At 41.5% G+C, this 17,629-nt stretch overlaps 2 protein-coding genes across 13 annotated transcripts in view; one reads left to right on the plus strand and one right to left on the minus strand.

Annotated features, from left to right (window-relative positions):
* The window catches only part of MLLT10 (MLLT10 histone lysine methyltransferase DOT1L cofactor), a 205,217-nt gene extending 201,719 nt beyond the window's left edge, over positions 1-3,498 (plus strand). For 5 of the 11 annotated variants that reach the window (XM_061587686.1, XM_061587694.1, XM_061587693.1 and 2 more), the window contains 2 exons: positions 200-397; positions 2,047-3,497. In XM_061587686.1, coding sequence (XP_061443670.1) covers positions 200-397; positions 2,047-2,091 — 243 coding nt within the window. In that variant the 3' untranslated portion in view covers positions 2,092-3,497. Of the gene's footprint in view, positions 1-199; positions 398-2,046 lie in introns of all 11 variants that reach the window. The other 6 variants (XM_061587692.1, XM_061587690.1, XM_061587689.1 and 3 more) reach the window with 5 other exon arrangements.
* Positions 3,499-5,509: 2,011 nt separating this feature from the next.
* Positions 5,510-17,629, minus strand: part of DNAJC1 (DnaJ heat shock protein family (Hsp40) member C1) — a 112,108-nt gene continuing 99,988 nt past the window's right edge. For both annotated transcript variants that reach the window (XM_061587136.1, XM_061587137.1), the window contains exons 10-12: positions 8,789-8,837; positions 7,093-7,577; positions 5,510-5,705 (exon numbers count right to left, since the gene is read on the minus strand). In XM_061587136.1, the coding sequence (XP_061443120.1) occupies positions 5,637-5,705; positions 7,093-7,577; positions 8,789-8,837 (603 nt within the window). In that variant the 3' untranslated portion in view covers positions 5,510-5,636. The remainder of the gene's footprint in view (positions 5,706-7,092; positions 7,578-8,788; positions 8,838-17,629) is intronic.

Below are 17,629 nucleotides of genomic sequence, written 5' to 3' on the forward strand. Positions count from 1 at the left end.
GGCTCTTCCTCCTTGAAGCAGTGCAAAGTTAACTACAACCAACTTAATTCTAAACTATAGGAAAATGTGCGTAAATCCTGGATGAGGATTTCACATTAAAGCTTAGTTTTCACCAGTGTTTGACTACTCATTTCTCTGAATGCAAGAAAAAATGTTTTCACCCATAAAATGACTAAAATGCTCCTCTATTGTACTTGAGGAACAGCATCAGGCTCTTCTGTATCAACTAGTTCAGCAGCAACACCACCAACCTGAAGTACAGCAACTGCAGCTTTCCGGAGCAACACAGATTCCCATCAATAACTTGTTGGCAGGCAATCAGGCATCTCCACTTCATACAACTACAGCTAACCCATTCCTTACCATTCATGGGGATAATGCAGCTCAGAAAGTAAGTGTAAGTATGTACATGTACTACTTATATAAGCAAAGTCAAGGGGCATTGATCCAAGTGTAGGGGAAGGTCTTAACTATATGCAAGTTAAAAAAATAACAAAGAAGGAAATGCTTGTTTTAAAATATTACAATAAAGACACAAAATCCTATTCAGCTCCAGCTATAAAACTAAAATGAATGGCTTGAGCTAGTCTCTGCATCTGTTTGCATGGTAAAACCTCCAAGTTAACCCTTCACTAGGATGAAATTGAGCAGAAGATGATCCTAGCTTTCATTGGCCTCTAGACATTGCAGGATAACTAGCCACTCCTCTGCCCTTCCGGGGGAGAGCAGGGGCGCTTGCTGCTACGGATGAACTGCAATATATTCCAAAGCTGGGTTTCAGCTACATGCTACTAGTTGTTGCTCTGTGCCAGCAATTGGACCTTGAACCTGGATTTTGAGGTTGGGGGTGCCTTTTAACAGCAGTTATGATTAGGCCATTTGGCTAAAATGCTTTTCATTAAAAAGTACTGGAAGACCAATCCAGCAAAGTGTCCTCGAGTGTTAGCTGTAAAAAACATCAGGACAAGAGAGAAAAGAGCAGCCTTTCCATGTTGGCATTACCCTTCAGTGCTGTTTAGCTTTCTAAATCCTACTATTAAATTTGTTAATTTTTCAGGAAGTGTGTACGTGCATCAGTTGCATGTGTGCTGTTTCTTTGAACCTGAGCGTACCTTTTGGAAACTATTTGAATGCTAGGATTAGGCTCAAGAACATGTGACAAAACAATGTCACATGTGCTTCCCCCTGATCCCACATACATAATAAGCCCCACACGTGTGGGATCAATGGTCAGAATTTGGGGGTGGGCGGGCTTTGAGATAGGCTTGAAGCTCAGTACCTTTCTTTGATCACAATTAACCACTGCTTGTAATTAAGGCTGATCACCAGTTTTAAAAAATTACTTAATCGATCAGCATTTAACTAATAATCAGTATTTTAAATTATTTTCACAATACCCAAATCTCACTGAAAGAAAAGTGATAACATTGTTTAATACAGAAAACTACTAGGAACCTTTACTATTTTTCTATTTCCTTACAAAACAAAACAGGTTTTAGCCTTGCTGCCTCTCAGCTGGAATATTAAGGAGAAATGAACAGCAAAGAAGTCTGTATTCATTTCATAATGAAATATGAGCTTGGCTTCCTAAAAATCCTTCAGCTATTATTTCAAGTTTTGTGTTCTGCGGAGAAAGCATAAACTGGCTTATAGCAGCACAAGAGGCTTTTAGGTGGTGTTTCCCCATTACCACCTACCCCTTAGTGAACTGAAATCAGATTCATCTGGAATTCCCTTGCAGTCAACAGCAAGGGCCACCTGCTGCTTTCAGTGCCCATTTGGACTTGCAAGGAGGCTAAGCGGCTAACAGCATAGAACAGCTGCGAGGAATAGCCCTTAGAATCGCAGAGATCTGCCTCAATAGCAGATTGGAGACCAAAAGTCATCCTCTGCTGTCTGTAAAAAGTTTTGGTTTTATATTTCTTCTCAACTCTTTTGATGCATTAGCATTTTGTTTTACAATAAAAAAATCTGATTATATATTACAACTATGACACACAATTCTAACAATTATAAACTGATACGATGTGTTGGTTGCTTCTCCAGAGACTCAATGATAAAAGTGGACCAGTTGCACCGGAAAAGAATTGACATTTAGGAAAATAAAAATTGAAAATTATGTACCCTGCTGTGATAGCACTTCATCAGGTTGCAAGTTGCCGTCTCTCTGCAGATATGACTAGATGCAACAAGGAGCTAACTGCACACTGGAAAAGTAAATCTACCTGAAGACATTTATTGTAAGGCTTACCTTGTTGCTTTTTGTTGCACTGAAACTTGACTTTTTTGTCAGATGTCTTGGACCCTTTAAAGTATTTTGCAAATCAGAGTTGTTGCATGTGAGAGTTGTCAGTTCTGACCATTCATTTGAATTTTGCTGCTGAACTAGTAGCCTTTTAACATACCAGAGTGCTAATGAACAGACTGCCCCTACCTGTCTCAGTTCCATTACTTATTTGAAGAAAGCAAGCCAAATTGCAATATCTGCCAATGACAAGTTGTTGCTGTTTAGTTAAACGCCAGTGTTTTCAAAGTATGTTTTTTTCCCAATAAAGGACCAGGTTTTAAGCTTTTTCCTTTTTTCTTAACTTTAATGGATGCTTTGCTAGAGCAAGAACACTCAAGTAATGACAAATGGTGGCTTACGCTCAATTAGATTTTTTAAGGTTGCTGGAGAAAACAGATCAGTTCAAAGATGAAAACTCTTACCAGACAAGAAAGCAACTCATGTTCTGGTAATATTTGAATTAACCCAAGTGCCTGTTGCTTACCTCTGTTGGATTGGAATGGCTTTATACAGCTGGGCATGCACTAAACACATCTTTGTAAAAGCTGTGAGTGTGTTCAACCTTGCACCAGCAGCCTTCCCCATTGATCTGCCTTTATTAGAAGTGTTTGTCACTGTAGATAGCTCAGGCAAATAGTTACCTGGGTTGCTTTCCACTAATAAATTACCAAAAAAAAAGAACTGGGTAGAGATTTCACATTTCTAAGGAAATGTTGTAAACGGGTGAGAAAAAGTATTTGAATATTTTCACTTTGGATAGTTGATTTTCATGGTATGACTATGCAGTATAGCTGAAGATGGACTGAAGTTGTTTAATGGCCGCTAATCTGAATTTGTGTGAATTATTAGTGGAAAATACTCAAGTATACTTAGACCTTCACTGTGTACTTAATTGGATGAACCTATTGTTTCTGCAATATAGTTTGGTTAAACATTGCACAGTTCTTACCTCATTTCTGTAAATAAGGTTTTGTGGCTGTTTTTGTATTGTGGAAAATTCATAAGGTGGGTATTTTGATTTGTAATATTTCTAATTGGTAGATTTAATTGAAAAGTAAATAATTTATTTTTATATGTTCATGGGAATTTTTAAAAAGTCACAAATCACTTTTGTAGATAATTTACTAAAGTAAATCAGTGTGGTTTAATTTACTTAAACCACTCTTAATATTCTGTAACAATTTGTACAAATTGTTGCTGTTTTGCCTAGATGTAAAATTGCAAGTTTATATAAAGATATGTACAAAGCATTGTTTAATAAATTTTAATATTGTTTATGGTTGTAAACAACACCTTATTTCTTCCAACTCCTGTTTTTTGATGATGTGTTGTGTTGGGTTTAATTACATGCTGCATTGGTGTTTGTGAACAAGGCAGCGTATTTTACAGCCAGCAGCCGAATGGTTTCCCTTGCTTTACTCACCCACTCAAAATGGCAACATATGAACTATAATGTAGCCTTTTTAAGCTTAATGTTATATTATCACAGCATTCTCTAACCCTAGTGCTGAAGTACAATTCTCATCACCCTCGACCCTTGGTTATGTTGGATGGGTCTAATGGGAGTTGACTTCCAACAACAGCTGCAGGTTATGGCATTGACCATCACTGTTGTACAACTTGTATTGACCATTTGCCATGATGTGAGAGGAGTTTGAGAACAATAGTCCAAAATATTTGAAGGGCACCAGATTTGCATACTTTCCATGGTATTGTTGCTGAAATTCTAAATTACCTGACTTCACCATGGTAAGCAGTAGTACTTATATAAAACCCTTAACCATTGTTCAAGCAGAGATGATTTGCACTTGAGATATGAAGGAGGAGGAGTGTGAGTCATGGCCTGACCCCAATTCATCACCCATGTTTCATAAACTAATGTACCCCTGGTCCCAGGATTTGCCGCTGTCAAATTTTGAAATGTATTTGTGTCAGCATGGCACTTGAACACCATGTGAAAGTTATTTCCATTCTCAAGCAGATGACCCGACAAAAAGTTATATATTAGCACACTTTTATATGCTAGGTCCAATCCAGAGTAAGTTACCTATGGCTAAGTCCTATTAGTAGCCATGGATTTATATCCTTTAGGGGGATTTAAAACATACCCATTTTAATGTGGATTAACCCTAAAGGCACACACTAAAAACCTGCTGAAGTCTAGTGATGTTTCTGCTCCTGTCTTTAACACGTAGGGTATAAAAGTCTAGCACAGCAAAGCAGACTACCACCCCCTTCACAATATACCAGGCATGGAGAACTTCAGGCTTGGACCTCAGGTATACCAAGGTACTAGAGTCTGTTTTAGTGGAAGCTACACTACAATGGGGGCAGTGTGTGTGTATATATTTGATGCAAATAGATGCCTGAATAGAGCTACTCTCCCATTGGAATGAGGAGATGGGCCTTTGGTAGTTCACTCTTGAAAATCAACCACCTTGGGTATATGAAATATCTCTAATTTTACTTAGAATTTAGCCTCAGCTTTCAAAATTTAGGAAACATTCTAAGAAGATTCTTAAACCATTCCTCAAGCCCAGTGTGCATTTTGTGGTACTTTATGGTTTACACATTGCATTCTAGATATGGATACACCAAGTCTAAGAAGTAGCATTGTGTAGTTTTGAAGACACATTAAGTATCAAGGAACATAGCTGCTGAAGGCTTTTTATGTTGCACCTGTGAAAAAGTACTTGAAAGTAAGCATCACTATAAAGAGCACTATGCACACAAGAAGGTTTCAAACAAAAATGGGGAAGTCTACGTTTTAGTAGCACCTTTTGCATTTGTTTTAACTAATTTTTATATTGCATTTTGAAATTGTTGTAACGTAGCCTGGGACACCATGGTAAGGTGCAGGTAATCTAATACATAAGAAGTCCTACTAGAGGAAGATGAATGTTGTGCCAAAACTATATGTGTGTGTATCTTATCTAATCTATCTGTCTGTCTGTCTTGTCTGTCATCTATTCGTACTAACTCAGCTGCATGTGCCTCCCCCACTAAAGGAAAGCACAGCTAAACATAGAAACAAAGGGGAGTTTGCTAAAACTATGGGTAAACTACAGATGCACCCTTGGCGTCATCGGATTAGGGCCTTGTTGCTATTTTGTACTGATATGTATATGACATTACTATTTAAAAAATATAATCCCAACACACACAAATGTTATTGTGCAAAAATGCACTGATCTTAAGACAAGTTTTAAAGAAAGGCATAAAATTTATTGATTTTTATTTTTTACTAAGGCACATGACATACTGAAATACTGAGGTACAAAAATACAAGTTACTGCATATGTGGCTTAATATCTCCATTCTGGTAAGCAAAGTTCTTGAGAATGTTCTTTCAGCTTTTTGTCATTTTTTTCTTTTGTACGAGTTCAACCAGCAACTTGTATCTAGTCATACATTCGTCCTGCACACAGACAGAGAGATGAAAAATTGAGGATGAAAGATTAAAGGATATTTTTACTTTTGTTAAAAAAACTCTACTAACAAATCAAAGGGGTAAACTACATTGCATTTTATTGAAAAGCAACATGTGGGAAATTTCCTAAATTCCTTAGTTTGTTAAGGAATTTCTCCATGTAAATGTGTACATGAATGTATACAATTCTATGGTAAAATACATGAACAAGTTGGCATAGAAGGTGATCCAGTAGCCATCTCAGGGATTGCAACTCCACTTTTCCCAGCAGCTACAATTCTGGAGACGACTACGGACTTACTGCATACACCAACCAACACATCCACACCAGTTGTTCTCTCTACATTTCTGTGGGCTGTCAAAACATGCAAAAATCTATACCCAGCTAAAATAATTTCAAAATCCACAATCAATCTATACCTTGAAATGTTAGACAACAGCGAGCAAGCATTTTGGTCAGCCCTAATAAAAAGTATTCATGCCAGTAGATTTTGAAATGTTTCTAATGGACCGACAGGACTTCCTCTGTTTCTGTGTATCTACAGGCAGCAACTGTTTAGTATTTTTCTGACGTGGCATATTCCTGACCAGAACACAATGCCAGAAATTAATCTGGGGTCCCAATATGTTCATTTCACTACAATGCCAGTTTAGAAGCAATGCTATACAAAACCAATGCAGACCTCAAATAGCCCTACCTTGAAAATAGGAACTACATGCGAGAATGATTAGTCATATTCCACGCCTGGTTCTCAGTGACATTTGCTGAAAGCTGAAGTGCATTCCCTCCTCCATCAGGTTGAACTTTGGCATAATCAAGGAGGCGGCACCCCACTGTTCAAGCACTTCACCTCTAGCTCTTCTTGCAACACTGACCCCTTTTAGAACCTACCTATGGACAAATTACATGACGAAACAGGGACCCTGCCAGTGCTTCTCAGATGTATAAATTTCATGCGCTCTCTATGCTTTCTGCATTGCAAAGTAAACTACTTTCATCTAATAGGCAGTTTTAAAAGGGTCTAATCTAAATGGAATATTTAATACCCTATTGAATATTAAGAGATATTAATTAAATTAGCTTTCCATTCTTCATTCACAGAAATGGGTGATGGTAACAGTGGAAACAGAGAAAGGCAGGTTACCGCCTAGTCACAAATGCAGGGAAGAAGCCCTGTTTAAAATTCCAAAGTACTTTCCTCTAGGCTTTGCTTTGGCACTCAAAATCCCCTAGAAAGGATAACTCTCATACGAGGTCACTTCCTAAAACTTTGCTAGGGTTAAAAATTTTGCTTAAAAAAAAACATTCACTTCATTTTTTGACTAGTGATCAATATCCAATGCGAGAGTGCTTTAATCTTACACAAAACTCTACCTTAGTTTTCCCTGGAACATATTTTGCAATCTTATCCCAGCGTTCCACTGTTCCCTTTGGATACTGCTGTAAGGCTAGTTCCAAAAGTTTTTGCTGATTCTGAGTCCACAAGTCTTCTGAACTGTGACATCTCTCTTTTTTTCTGGCATCAGTATATTCCTCTTGTTCTGCAGTGTCAAAGTCCTTCTGACGCTTCCCCCTACACTTGTCCTCTGCTCTCTTTTTCAACATGGCGAGAGTCATTTCAGGGGCCTTTGGTATTGTTTTCCTCTTGCGGTGTCTGGCTTCAGTCAACACAGTCTCTTGTTGATCTGCTGTTGCCATATCTATTGGTTCCAGGGCGCAACTGTACTTTGTTGCTTCTTCCTCCAGGTCCTCCTCATCTTTTTCTCGCTGAGTGATTATATGATCTGACAAGTTAACACTGGGCTTGTTGGATCTTGAGTTTTGGGCCAACATTTTCAGCTCTGACAGCCTCACAATACCTGTTGGAAACAGCATCATTTTCAGTGTGATTTGCTTTGGGGGGGAAGAGAAACTGACCCTACAGTATTGTTTTTCTGCAGTTGTTACCCTTAAATTGTTCTTGAATCAACCCCTCTAATAGTTATCATCAAATAAAAAGGCCCTGAAAAATCTGATATGTGGATTTTTAAATAAGAGGTGAAGAAAACAATGGATTTGGGCTTCTGCTTTTACCTGTTTCTTTGTTTCTGTAATAGTCATACCTGAATTAAGCAATCCAAAAGTATTAATTAGGTATGATGCTAAAACATCTTTCATTGTATTCTGGTTCTTTTGTTAACATGCATTCTGCCAAGCATTACTTGTGTTCAGCCTTAATTTGTTTGATATGAATGAATTGCAGTGCCTCCACTGCTTATCAATAGCACCCTTAATAGAAATTGGGCTTTCTGGAACAGATTATTAGATATTCTGTGTCCCTTGCACGCTGACCACTCAAGGTAGAGCCTCATATTTTCCACTTAATAAGAGCATATATGCATACAAATCCTTTGCTGCCTGTATTAGCTTTCATATAGCTGGCAGTGGCTGTAGCACCTACTTCTAGTTTCCACCACTCTCCTCTCTGTGCCCCTAGGAAGGTGTAATCAGGTACGACACTGACACATATCCATCCTACATTTTCAGCAGTGCTTCCTAGATCTGAAGGCAGCTGCTTTCCCCTGAGCTTCTCAAACCTGTGAAGGAAGTATTGCATCGGCAAATATATTGATCTAACTTTAGGGCTGGAGATGAACATCCACTGGATTCTTCCTAATGCTGGTCACGAATACAAAGCAGCCTTAGCTCCCAGGTTATTGCAGGGATGAAGGATGGGGGCAGAATGTATTGCCATTCCTCTGTACTGTGAGGCTGGTGGGACAAGCTGGGACCCTGTTTGGCCATTACATTATAGCTCGAGCATGTATTCCTGTCCTCCAATATATTTGTTGAGGGGAAGACTGGGCACCAGCTTAAGGAATCAGCCACTGAAGGGATGGGCACAATGCAAACAGTGAGCCCAGGCTAATTTGTGGAGGTTCGCCTAGTATCTGCTGTTTGCTAGAAAGAAGGCTGAACTACAATCTGATGCAGCAAGACACTCTTCAGCTTGAATGTACACCAACATCCCTTGACAGAGTAGTTAAGCTCTAACTGTCAGAAGCAAACCATACAGGTACTGGAAACATACCTGGAGCACACGTAACTGACTCTTTAATCTGCTTGGTTTTCATGGTGACCTGGTTAGGAAGGAAGGGAAAGCATTTAACTGATATAAAGTATTGTTTAAAAAAATGTCTAGGAAATTGATCAAGACAAAGAATTCAGTGACTACCCATAATGCATCTGGACCAGAACTATTGCCAGAGACTGGCAGCAAATCTCCAACCCTATTCAGCATGTCCATCTTTTCTAGTTGTTATCCACCATTACTTAATTGAAAATCTGAGTATATCCCATAGTGACCCTTGTCTCAGTGTCCATTAACTACTGGGCCAAGTTCAGGGTTCTGATTTTGACGTGCAAAGCCCTATACAGCTTGGGACCTGGATGCTTGAAAGATCGTTTTACCCCTTATATATTCAGTCGATGACTGTGCTCTGCAGGTGAAGGCCTCCTGCAGATATCATCTTATCAGGAGGTCCATTCCACAAAACTTAGGAAGTGGATCTTTCGTGTAAGTGGCACCTACCCTTTGGAATTCCCTCCCCTTAAATATTGTTGCATGCCTCCCCAATCTCTGAGTGGTGAGATTCCAGGGGTCCTTGCGCTCACCCTGGGCTTGGTTTCCTTGGGAAGAAGGTCAGCGGAGACTCTGGTGTCTTTATGAAATATGGATTATTTATTTACACACATTCCAACCAGAGCTTAGGATAGAGGGGTTCAAGGCATCAGCAGTCCAATATCCAGCTTTTCCATCCTAAAGGCATCCTAAAGCCATAGTGCAGAGAGCCAGCCTCTCTGCCTGCCACCAGTTCCCAGGCATTCTCAGACAACTCTAAACACACTCAAAGCACAAACCTCCGCTAGCCACCAGGAGGGGGGGGAAGGCTCTCCTGAAGCGTTTCAATGACAAAAGGATCTTCCTGGCCCATTCACCAGTTGCTGGGCACCTGAAAGACCCAGTATCAAACTGGCCACTCTATTAGCTTAACAAAAGAAACTCATCTGGCCAGCAGAGCCAGCCCCTCTTCAGAGGCTGGAAGGGGACTCACAGGGATCATCCATTCCAACCCCCAAACTCACAACAATATTAAGACAGGCACCATCTCCGTTATCATTTTGGCACCTACTGAAGTCCTTCCTCTTTCAACTAGCCTTTTAAGCAGAGACCTTATCCCAGTCTGCATCTGTGTTGGAACTGCTTTTTAAGATTTTGTAAAGCTTTTTTTAAAAAGATGTTTTTAAATGCTTTGTTTTTAAAAATGTTTTGTTTTAATGTTTTAAAAGTCTTTTAAGAAGTTTTAGAGTGGTTTTAGAGTTGTTGTTAAACACCTTGGGCTTCTTCTGGGAGGAAGGGCCAGATAGAAATTTAATTAATAAATAATAATAAAATAAATAATAGACTGGATTGCCCCAGAGTCCAATAGATGAGCAATAGCCAATACATTACAGTTGGTAGATCTTTGTCCTTTGGGGAGAGCACACTCCTGTTCCTGAGGACTCTTTCCAGTTCCATGGTCATTGTTTCCAGAACCCAAGAGTATGAGAGAAGGGTGGGTTTTTTTTTGCAAAGTGTTAGAATAAGCCCTATACTTCAGAGACTGAGAGATCATCTTGTGTCACACTAGATCATTGTCCTGTAGAGCTAGGGTTGTATCTCCTCAAAGTAAACCAACTGAAATTAATGGACCTAAGTTACAGACATGTCCATTAATTTAAACAGGTCTATTCTGAGCAGAGCTAACATTGTCTACAACCCCCAGAAACTATTATTGTGCAGATTGGTTCACCTAGTAGTTTTATATCAAGGAGGTTCACCTAGTAGCTGCTAAAGATTTGGAGGATTGAACCAAGATCAAAACCTCTCTGAAAACAGTTGGGTTTGTCACACATAGTTGAGAGGACATAAAACAAAGCTCTGCCCCTCAGAGCAGCATCTTTACTTCTATGCTTCTGTGTTTTTGTGGTCTGGCTGGTAGTTCTGTAGGCTCCTCATCCCTACAGACCTTGCCCAGAACAGAGGCACACTCACCAGAAATTCAGACTAGGGCTGCTCACATGAAAGATCAGGTTCCATGATTAAGAACATAAGAGCCCTGCTGGATCAGGACAAAGGCCCATTTAGTCCAGCATCTTGTTGTCACAGCAGCCAACCAGATGCTGGGGGAAGCCTGTGAGCAGGACCCAACTACAACAATACTTACTCCACTTTTGACTCCCAGCAACTGTATACAGTGGAGGTCTGATTCTCTTTTGAAGCCCTCCAAGTTGGGGACCATCACTACATCTTATGGGAGCAAGTTCCATAGTTTGACTATGTGCTGCTTGAAGAAGTGCACACTTTTGTCTGTCCTGAACCTTCTAACATTCGGCTTCATTTGAGAGCCCTGAGTTTGTATACTATGAAAAAGGAAGGCACTCACTCTGGTTCTCAGAAAAAGCAGGGTCAAGGACCTTCTCTTTCATGTCCAGGTGAACTGTGCTCTGGTTACACGCACTTCTGACCTGCCTAAAATGGCAGCTAAAGGCAAAAGCTATTATATAGGAGCTGAATAACTCAGTAGCCCAGTTGCTGTCTCTTTCAATTCCGGGGAGTAACTCTGAAGGGCCAAGTTGGGCACCAGAGCTTTGCAGCATTCACAGAGAGTTGTCCTTTGCCATCAGCAAGGAGATATGTTTATCATATGGCATGCCTTTTAACAGATAGACTAAGCTTTTAAAAAAACAACTAACCAAGGCTTTCCCAGTACCATTAAATGGGGACAGAGAAGGAGCGGGAAGGTAAGAACTCTGCTTTAAATTATTGATGGGGAGACTGAAGACCAGCTCTGCTGAGACCCAGCTGTGTGTCATGGAGGTGAGGAGAGAAGAGACACTTTCTTTGGTGCCATTTCCATGGATACTTTTCAGCTTGTAAAGCCTGAGGATGTGGATAGGATTCTGGGAGAAATGAGGGCCGCTACCTGCTCACTTAATCCTTGCCCATCCTGGCTAATTAAATCCGCCAGATTGGGAGTGGCTGGTTGGTTGACATATCTGATTAACACCTCCCTAAAGGAAGGCTCTATGCCAACACTGTTGAAGGAGACTGTGATTAGACCTTTGTTAACAAAGCCTTCATTAGATCCTGCAGATCTTAATAACTACTTGCCAGTCTCTAATCCCCCCTTTCTTGGCAAGGTGATTGAGAGGGTGGTGGCGGCTCAACTCCAAGTTTTCCTGGATGAATCGGATTATCAAGACCCTTTTCAATCAGGCTTCAGGCCTGGTCATGGGACAGAGACTGCCCTGGTTGCCCTGCTTGATGACCTACGCCAAGTATCAGACACAGAGAATGCATCCCTGTTGGTGCTGCTGGACCTCTCGGCGGCCTTTGATAGCATTGATGATGGTATCCTTCTGAGCCATCTTGCTGAGATGGGTCTAGGAGGCACTGATGGACAGGACCCAGAAAGTGGTGCTGTGAGATTACTGCTCGACCCCCTGGCCATTGGCCTATGGGGTACCGCAGGGTTCTAGTCTGTCTCCCATGCTCTTTAACATTTATATGAAACTGCTGGGAGAGGTCATCCAGAGATTTGGAATCAATGTCATCAATATGCTGATGACACTCAACTCTTATCTCTCCCTTCCCTCTGATGGCAGGATGGGAGTGCCCATCCTAAACCGGGTCCTGGAGGCTGTGAAGGGCTGGGTGTGGGCTAGCAAACTGAAACTTAATCCAGACAAGAAGGAAGTGTTGCTGGCCAAGGAAAAAACTGCCCCAGGGATAGTATTGCAATCTGTTCTGGATGGGGTTGCACTCCCCTTGAAAGAGCAGGTCTACAGTTTGGGAATTCTTCTGGATCCTGCCCTGCTGCTGGAATATCAGGTGGCTGCAGTAGCCAGGAGTGCTTTTGGCCAACTCAAACTGGTCTACCAGCTGCGTCCATTCCTGGAAGCAGCTGACTTGGCCACAGTGACACATGCATTGGTGACATTAAGGCTTGATTACTGTAACGCACTCTACATGGGGCTGCCTTTGAAAACAATTCAGAAACTACAGTTGGTCCAAAATGCAGCAGCCAGAATGTTAACTGGAGCACGGCGCAGGGAGCATATCACCCCTGTGCTTTATTGACTCCACTGGGTCCCAATTTGTTTCCGAGCCCAATTCAAAGTGCTGGTTTTGACCCTGAAAGCCCTAAACGGCTTTGAACCAGTGTACTTAAGGGACCGCTTACATCCATATGTTCCTACCCTGCATTTAAGATCATCTGCCTCTGGTCTCCTCTGCATGCCTGGAATGAACAAAGTTAGTTTGACAGGCATGCGGGAGAGAGCCTTTTCAATTGTGGCTCCCAGACTTTGGAATTCTCTGCCCTAAGAAGCCCACTTTGCTCCCTCCCTGATGGTTTTCCAGAAACTTGTAAAAACTATTTTGTTCCAGAGAGCCTTTGGTTGGGACCAATGGGTCAGCCTGACACTGTTTAAAAAAATTATCTTTTACTTTTATCTTTTAAGTTCTTTTATTCTTACTCTCTCATATGTGTATGCACATATATACATGTATGTATGTTTGTATGTGTGTATGCATAATGCATTTTATGTATTTTAATGTATTTTATGCATTTTAATTTACTGTAATGTTTGTGTTTTTATTGTGTATTTTATTATGTGTGTGTGCTATTTTATTGTAGCGGCCCAAGTGCCCTGTTGTAGGGTAGAAGGGCGGGATAGAAATATTTTAAATAAATAATAAATAAATTTACAAGCTGACCCTGTAACCTAAAAGAGGTGCTTTCCCAAGCATGAAGGCTGCTCCCCCCCACCAGCAGAAAAAGACACCGGGAGTCAGATCATCGGTCCATCTAGCTCAGCGTTGCCCACAATGAATGGCAGTGGCTCTCCATGGTTTCTGACAGTGTCTCTCCCAGCCCTACCCAGAGATGCCGGGGGTTGAACTTGGGCTCTTGTGCACGCAAAACAGATGCTCTGCCACTGAGCAATGGCCCTTCAATCCTCCCAGCTGAAACCCAAACCACTACAGTAGACCTAACATGATCAATTTCTACATTATCAGAGGCAGATTAGAAGCCGCCCTTGGCCTTTCTAGAATATGCATGACATAGCAATACAGTAAATATTTTATTAAATATACACAGACTCTGGTGTACGTCTTACAAGTGAAGTTGAGCAATTCATATTCACATATACGCACACACATTCCTTGGATAAGATTTGGTCAGGCCACCTTTCCTTATTTTCTGGTCAAAGCCAAGTAGTTGCTTTGGGGACTGGACCCAGCCTACGAGCTGTCTTTTTGCCATCACCTGTTCTGCAGCAATTATACATCCCTGCACCTTGTCAAATGAGGCACAAGTCTGAAGGGGTGGGGGAAAAAATGAACATAGGAAGCTACCTTATACTGGGTCAGGCATTTGGTCTACCTAGCTCAGTATTAAAGATCCTCTGTGGCGCAGAGTGGTAAGCAGCGGTAATGCAGCCGAAGCTCTGCTCACGGCTAGAGTTCGATTCCAACGGGAGGAAGTCGAATCTCCGGTAAAAGGGGTCAAGATCCACTCAGCCTTCCATCCATCCGTGGTTGGTAAAATAAGTACCCGGCCTGTGCTGGGGGGGTAAAGAAAGGCCGGGGAAGGAACTGGCAATCCCACCCCATATACATGGTCTGCCTAGTAAACGTCGCAAGACGTCACCCTAAAATTCGGAAACGACTCGCACTATAAGTGCGGGGACACCTTTACCTTTAGCTCAGTATTGACTACAGTTCAGGGGTAGCCAACTTGGTCCCTCCAGATGTTGATGGATTACTACTCACATCAGTCCCTGTCTGGAAGTGCCAGAGTTTCAATCTGAGATCTGCATGCAAAGCTTGTGCTCTACCAAAAAGCCCTAGATCTTCCCTTAAGATGAGTGCAGACAGGAAAAGATCACGGGATGGGATGTACACTACACCTCTTGTTCAGCTGATTGCAACAAAAAATTATCTGGGTCTATTTTAAACTTAAATGCAGAACAGACTTTATATGGTGGTGTTAAAACACTTGTCACTTCATTTTTGATCCCTCCAGCCTGCTGCCCTCTAGATGTTTTGGACTACCACACTGACTGGAGCTGATGGGAGTTGCAGTCCAAAACAGCTGGATGGCACTGGTTGAGAAAGGTTGTTCCAGTAATTCCTATAACTGCTTTGGCCCTTTTCCCTCTTCTCCGTTACCACATACTAGATCTGCAGTTGCAGTGAGTTTTCCCCAGGTGTTTACAGCCAAATAAGAAATAATCTACAACCTGTAAGAATATGGAATGGAATTAATCCCAAGCATGATCCATTAGTTACCTTCTTTCATGTCAAATAAGCAAGTTGCCCCATATCACACAGGGACTGATGGGATGCTTGACTCTTACTTTCCTTTCTAATGTCTGCAGGAAGGAAAATCACCCTTCAAAAAGTTCCTAGGCATGAACCATCCATTTCCTACCTAGAGCACCTAGAAACTTGCTTTTTAAAAAAATGAAGGCTAGGAGTCTGGGCCCAGCAGAAATGAAACCTTTCTACCTGTCTGATGGCAGCAACTTCCTTTGTCCTCACCCTGCTCCAGCCTTCTTTCTCCATCATCCTTCCCTTTTCCTAGCCTATATTTCCCCACATTTCTAAGTTGCTCAGAGTTACATACCCAAGTTGCCACATTTTATACCAACCACCACCCTGTGTGGTTAGTCTGAGTGCTACTGACCCAAAGTCACTCAATGATGGTTGTCGATGTGGTGGGATCCAAACCTGGGCCTCCCCTGTTCAATTTCAATACAAGATAGAGCCAGCATGGTATTGTGCAGAGATAAGCAGAAGGTAGATCAGAATCTACTGGCAGATCTCTGGGTGATTTGAAGTAGATCAGTGAGGATTTCTGTCTCCCAATTTTTTTAACAATGGTAGCAACAAAATTAGCTCACCATCACCACCACCAAATTATACTGCTGAAATGAAAAAAAAGTCAGTGAGTGTATGTGTTTGGGAGTGGATTTTTGTATAGGACTGTAAGCTTGGTTCAGTTTTGCTTGTGATGGTAAAATGAGAAGAGCAGGGGAACCGTGTACACTGCCCTGAGCTGCCTGGAGGAAGAATGGGATATCAATGTTGCAAGTCAGTTAAACCATTATACCACACTTGTTTGCTTTATATGCCAGAGGGCTCCAGCTCCAATAGAAGGAAAGAGTAGGAAGGCTTTTCCTATGAGCTCTCCAATTCCTGTCACAACAGCCCAGATGATGCCCCTAAATTTGCTCTCTAAAAACGGGACAGCATCATAATTTGCAAGCAAAGTGACATGCTCATCAGAGCTCTTTAAAAAGTAGATACTCAAACTGTTATTTAATGACAGAATATATAAAACCAACATTTGTGGAGTGCTTGTCTAGAGAATTTCCCAACTCTCAAATAGTACTAATAGCAATCTAACAATGTTTAAGACAGATCTGGAGTTGTTTACACCTCATGCTAACAACAGAATTTAAAAGGCAGTGTGTTTCTACTCATGAGCTCAGATTTAGACAGCCCAGTGGTAGTTAATCATTTCCCTATCTTCTCTTTGACATATGGGATGCACTCCCTTTACCTCACACTGCCAGGCACCACACTAATCAGAAAAAGTGTGCTCATATCTATCCACCTGTCTATTGTTGTTTTGCTGCCTACCTGGGCTTTTTCCATGCAGGCAGCAAATCCCCCATCAATCTGCTATTGCAACCTGAATACAAGAGATTAGTGGCTGCAGAGGCAAACAGAGTCAATTTACATCCTCTTAGCCAAGCAAATGATATTATTTCATGAGGATGGAATCACAGAGCTCTTTGCTGTAAGTTCCAAAACCTGCAGTGAAATAACCACATTAAAACAACCACTTAAGTGTCTGCTTTACATGCCAGATTCTTTTCACAATTTTAACTCCCTTTTAAAACGTTTTAAAATAACAGCCAGGAGCCTGATGCACCTTTCACAAGTGCATGGGCCAGGGTGGGGGACTAACTTTTGGCAGCAGTCCCCATGCTTCAGACTACCCCCCCCCATCTTCATGGGAGGCTTTTCAGGGGAAACAGCTGCCATTGGGACAAGGAAGATAAAAAACTACAAAGCAGCCCCCTGGATCTCAGTATATACCAAGGATCATTGTTCAAGACTTCTGACGTTCCTTTCAAAACTTCAGTATGATTTCTTGTCTCCAGCTTCCATTTGATTTAGAATTTTTGGAGAACAAGCAGCATTCAGAAAACCCAGTACAAGAGTATTTAGTCACATACTTAAGATTATTTAAATCAGGGATGAGAAATCTGTGATCCTCCAAATATTGCTGGACTACAATGTCCATAATCCTTGGCCTGTGTGGGGAATAGGGAGTCACCTAATAACTCTCAGCACCCTTAAACTATAGTTCCAAGGATTCTTTATGAGAAGCTATGACTGTTTAAAGTGGTATAGTACTCCTTTAAATGTATAGTACAGATGGAGCATCAGTGGAGCTTGCTCCCAACTGCATAGGTTCAACTTGTAAAACACACTGAGCTTTGATGAAAGCTCTGCACTCCCCCTTGCTCTACCCCACTCCTGCGGCCATCCAGATGTTGATGGACTCCAACTCCCATCAGCCCCAGCACATATGGCCAATTGTCAGGGAGCTCACTCTGCACTCACTGACTAAGCCTGAAACAAGTGGGCCACTTGTTAATCAAACCAGGTGGAGCTCACCCTTCAAAACTGTATGTGTGTGTTAGGAAGTCGGGGGAAGAAGAATGTCCAATTATTTCTTCAAGTAGTAAGAGGGCAAAAGTGAGAGCTGAAACTCCAACAAGAGGAAAATGGGTCAAAGAACAGATG

This window comes from Rhineura floridana, chromosome 10 (genome assembly GCF_030035675.1).
Source record: "Rhineura floridana isolate rRhiFlo1 chromosome 10, rRhiFlo1.hap2, whole genome shotgun sequence".
NCBI lineage: Eukaryota > Metazoa > Chordata > Lepidosauria > Squamata > Rhineuridae > Rhineura > Rhineura floridana.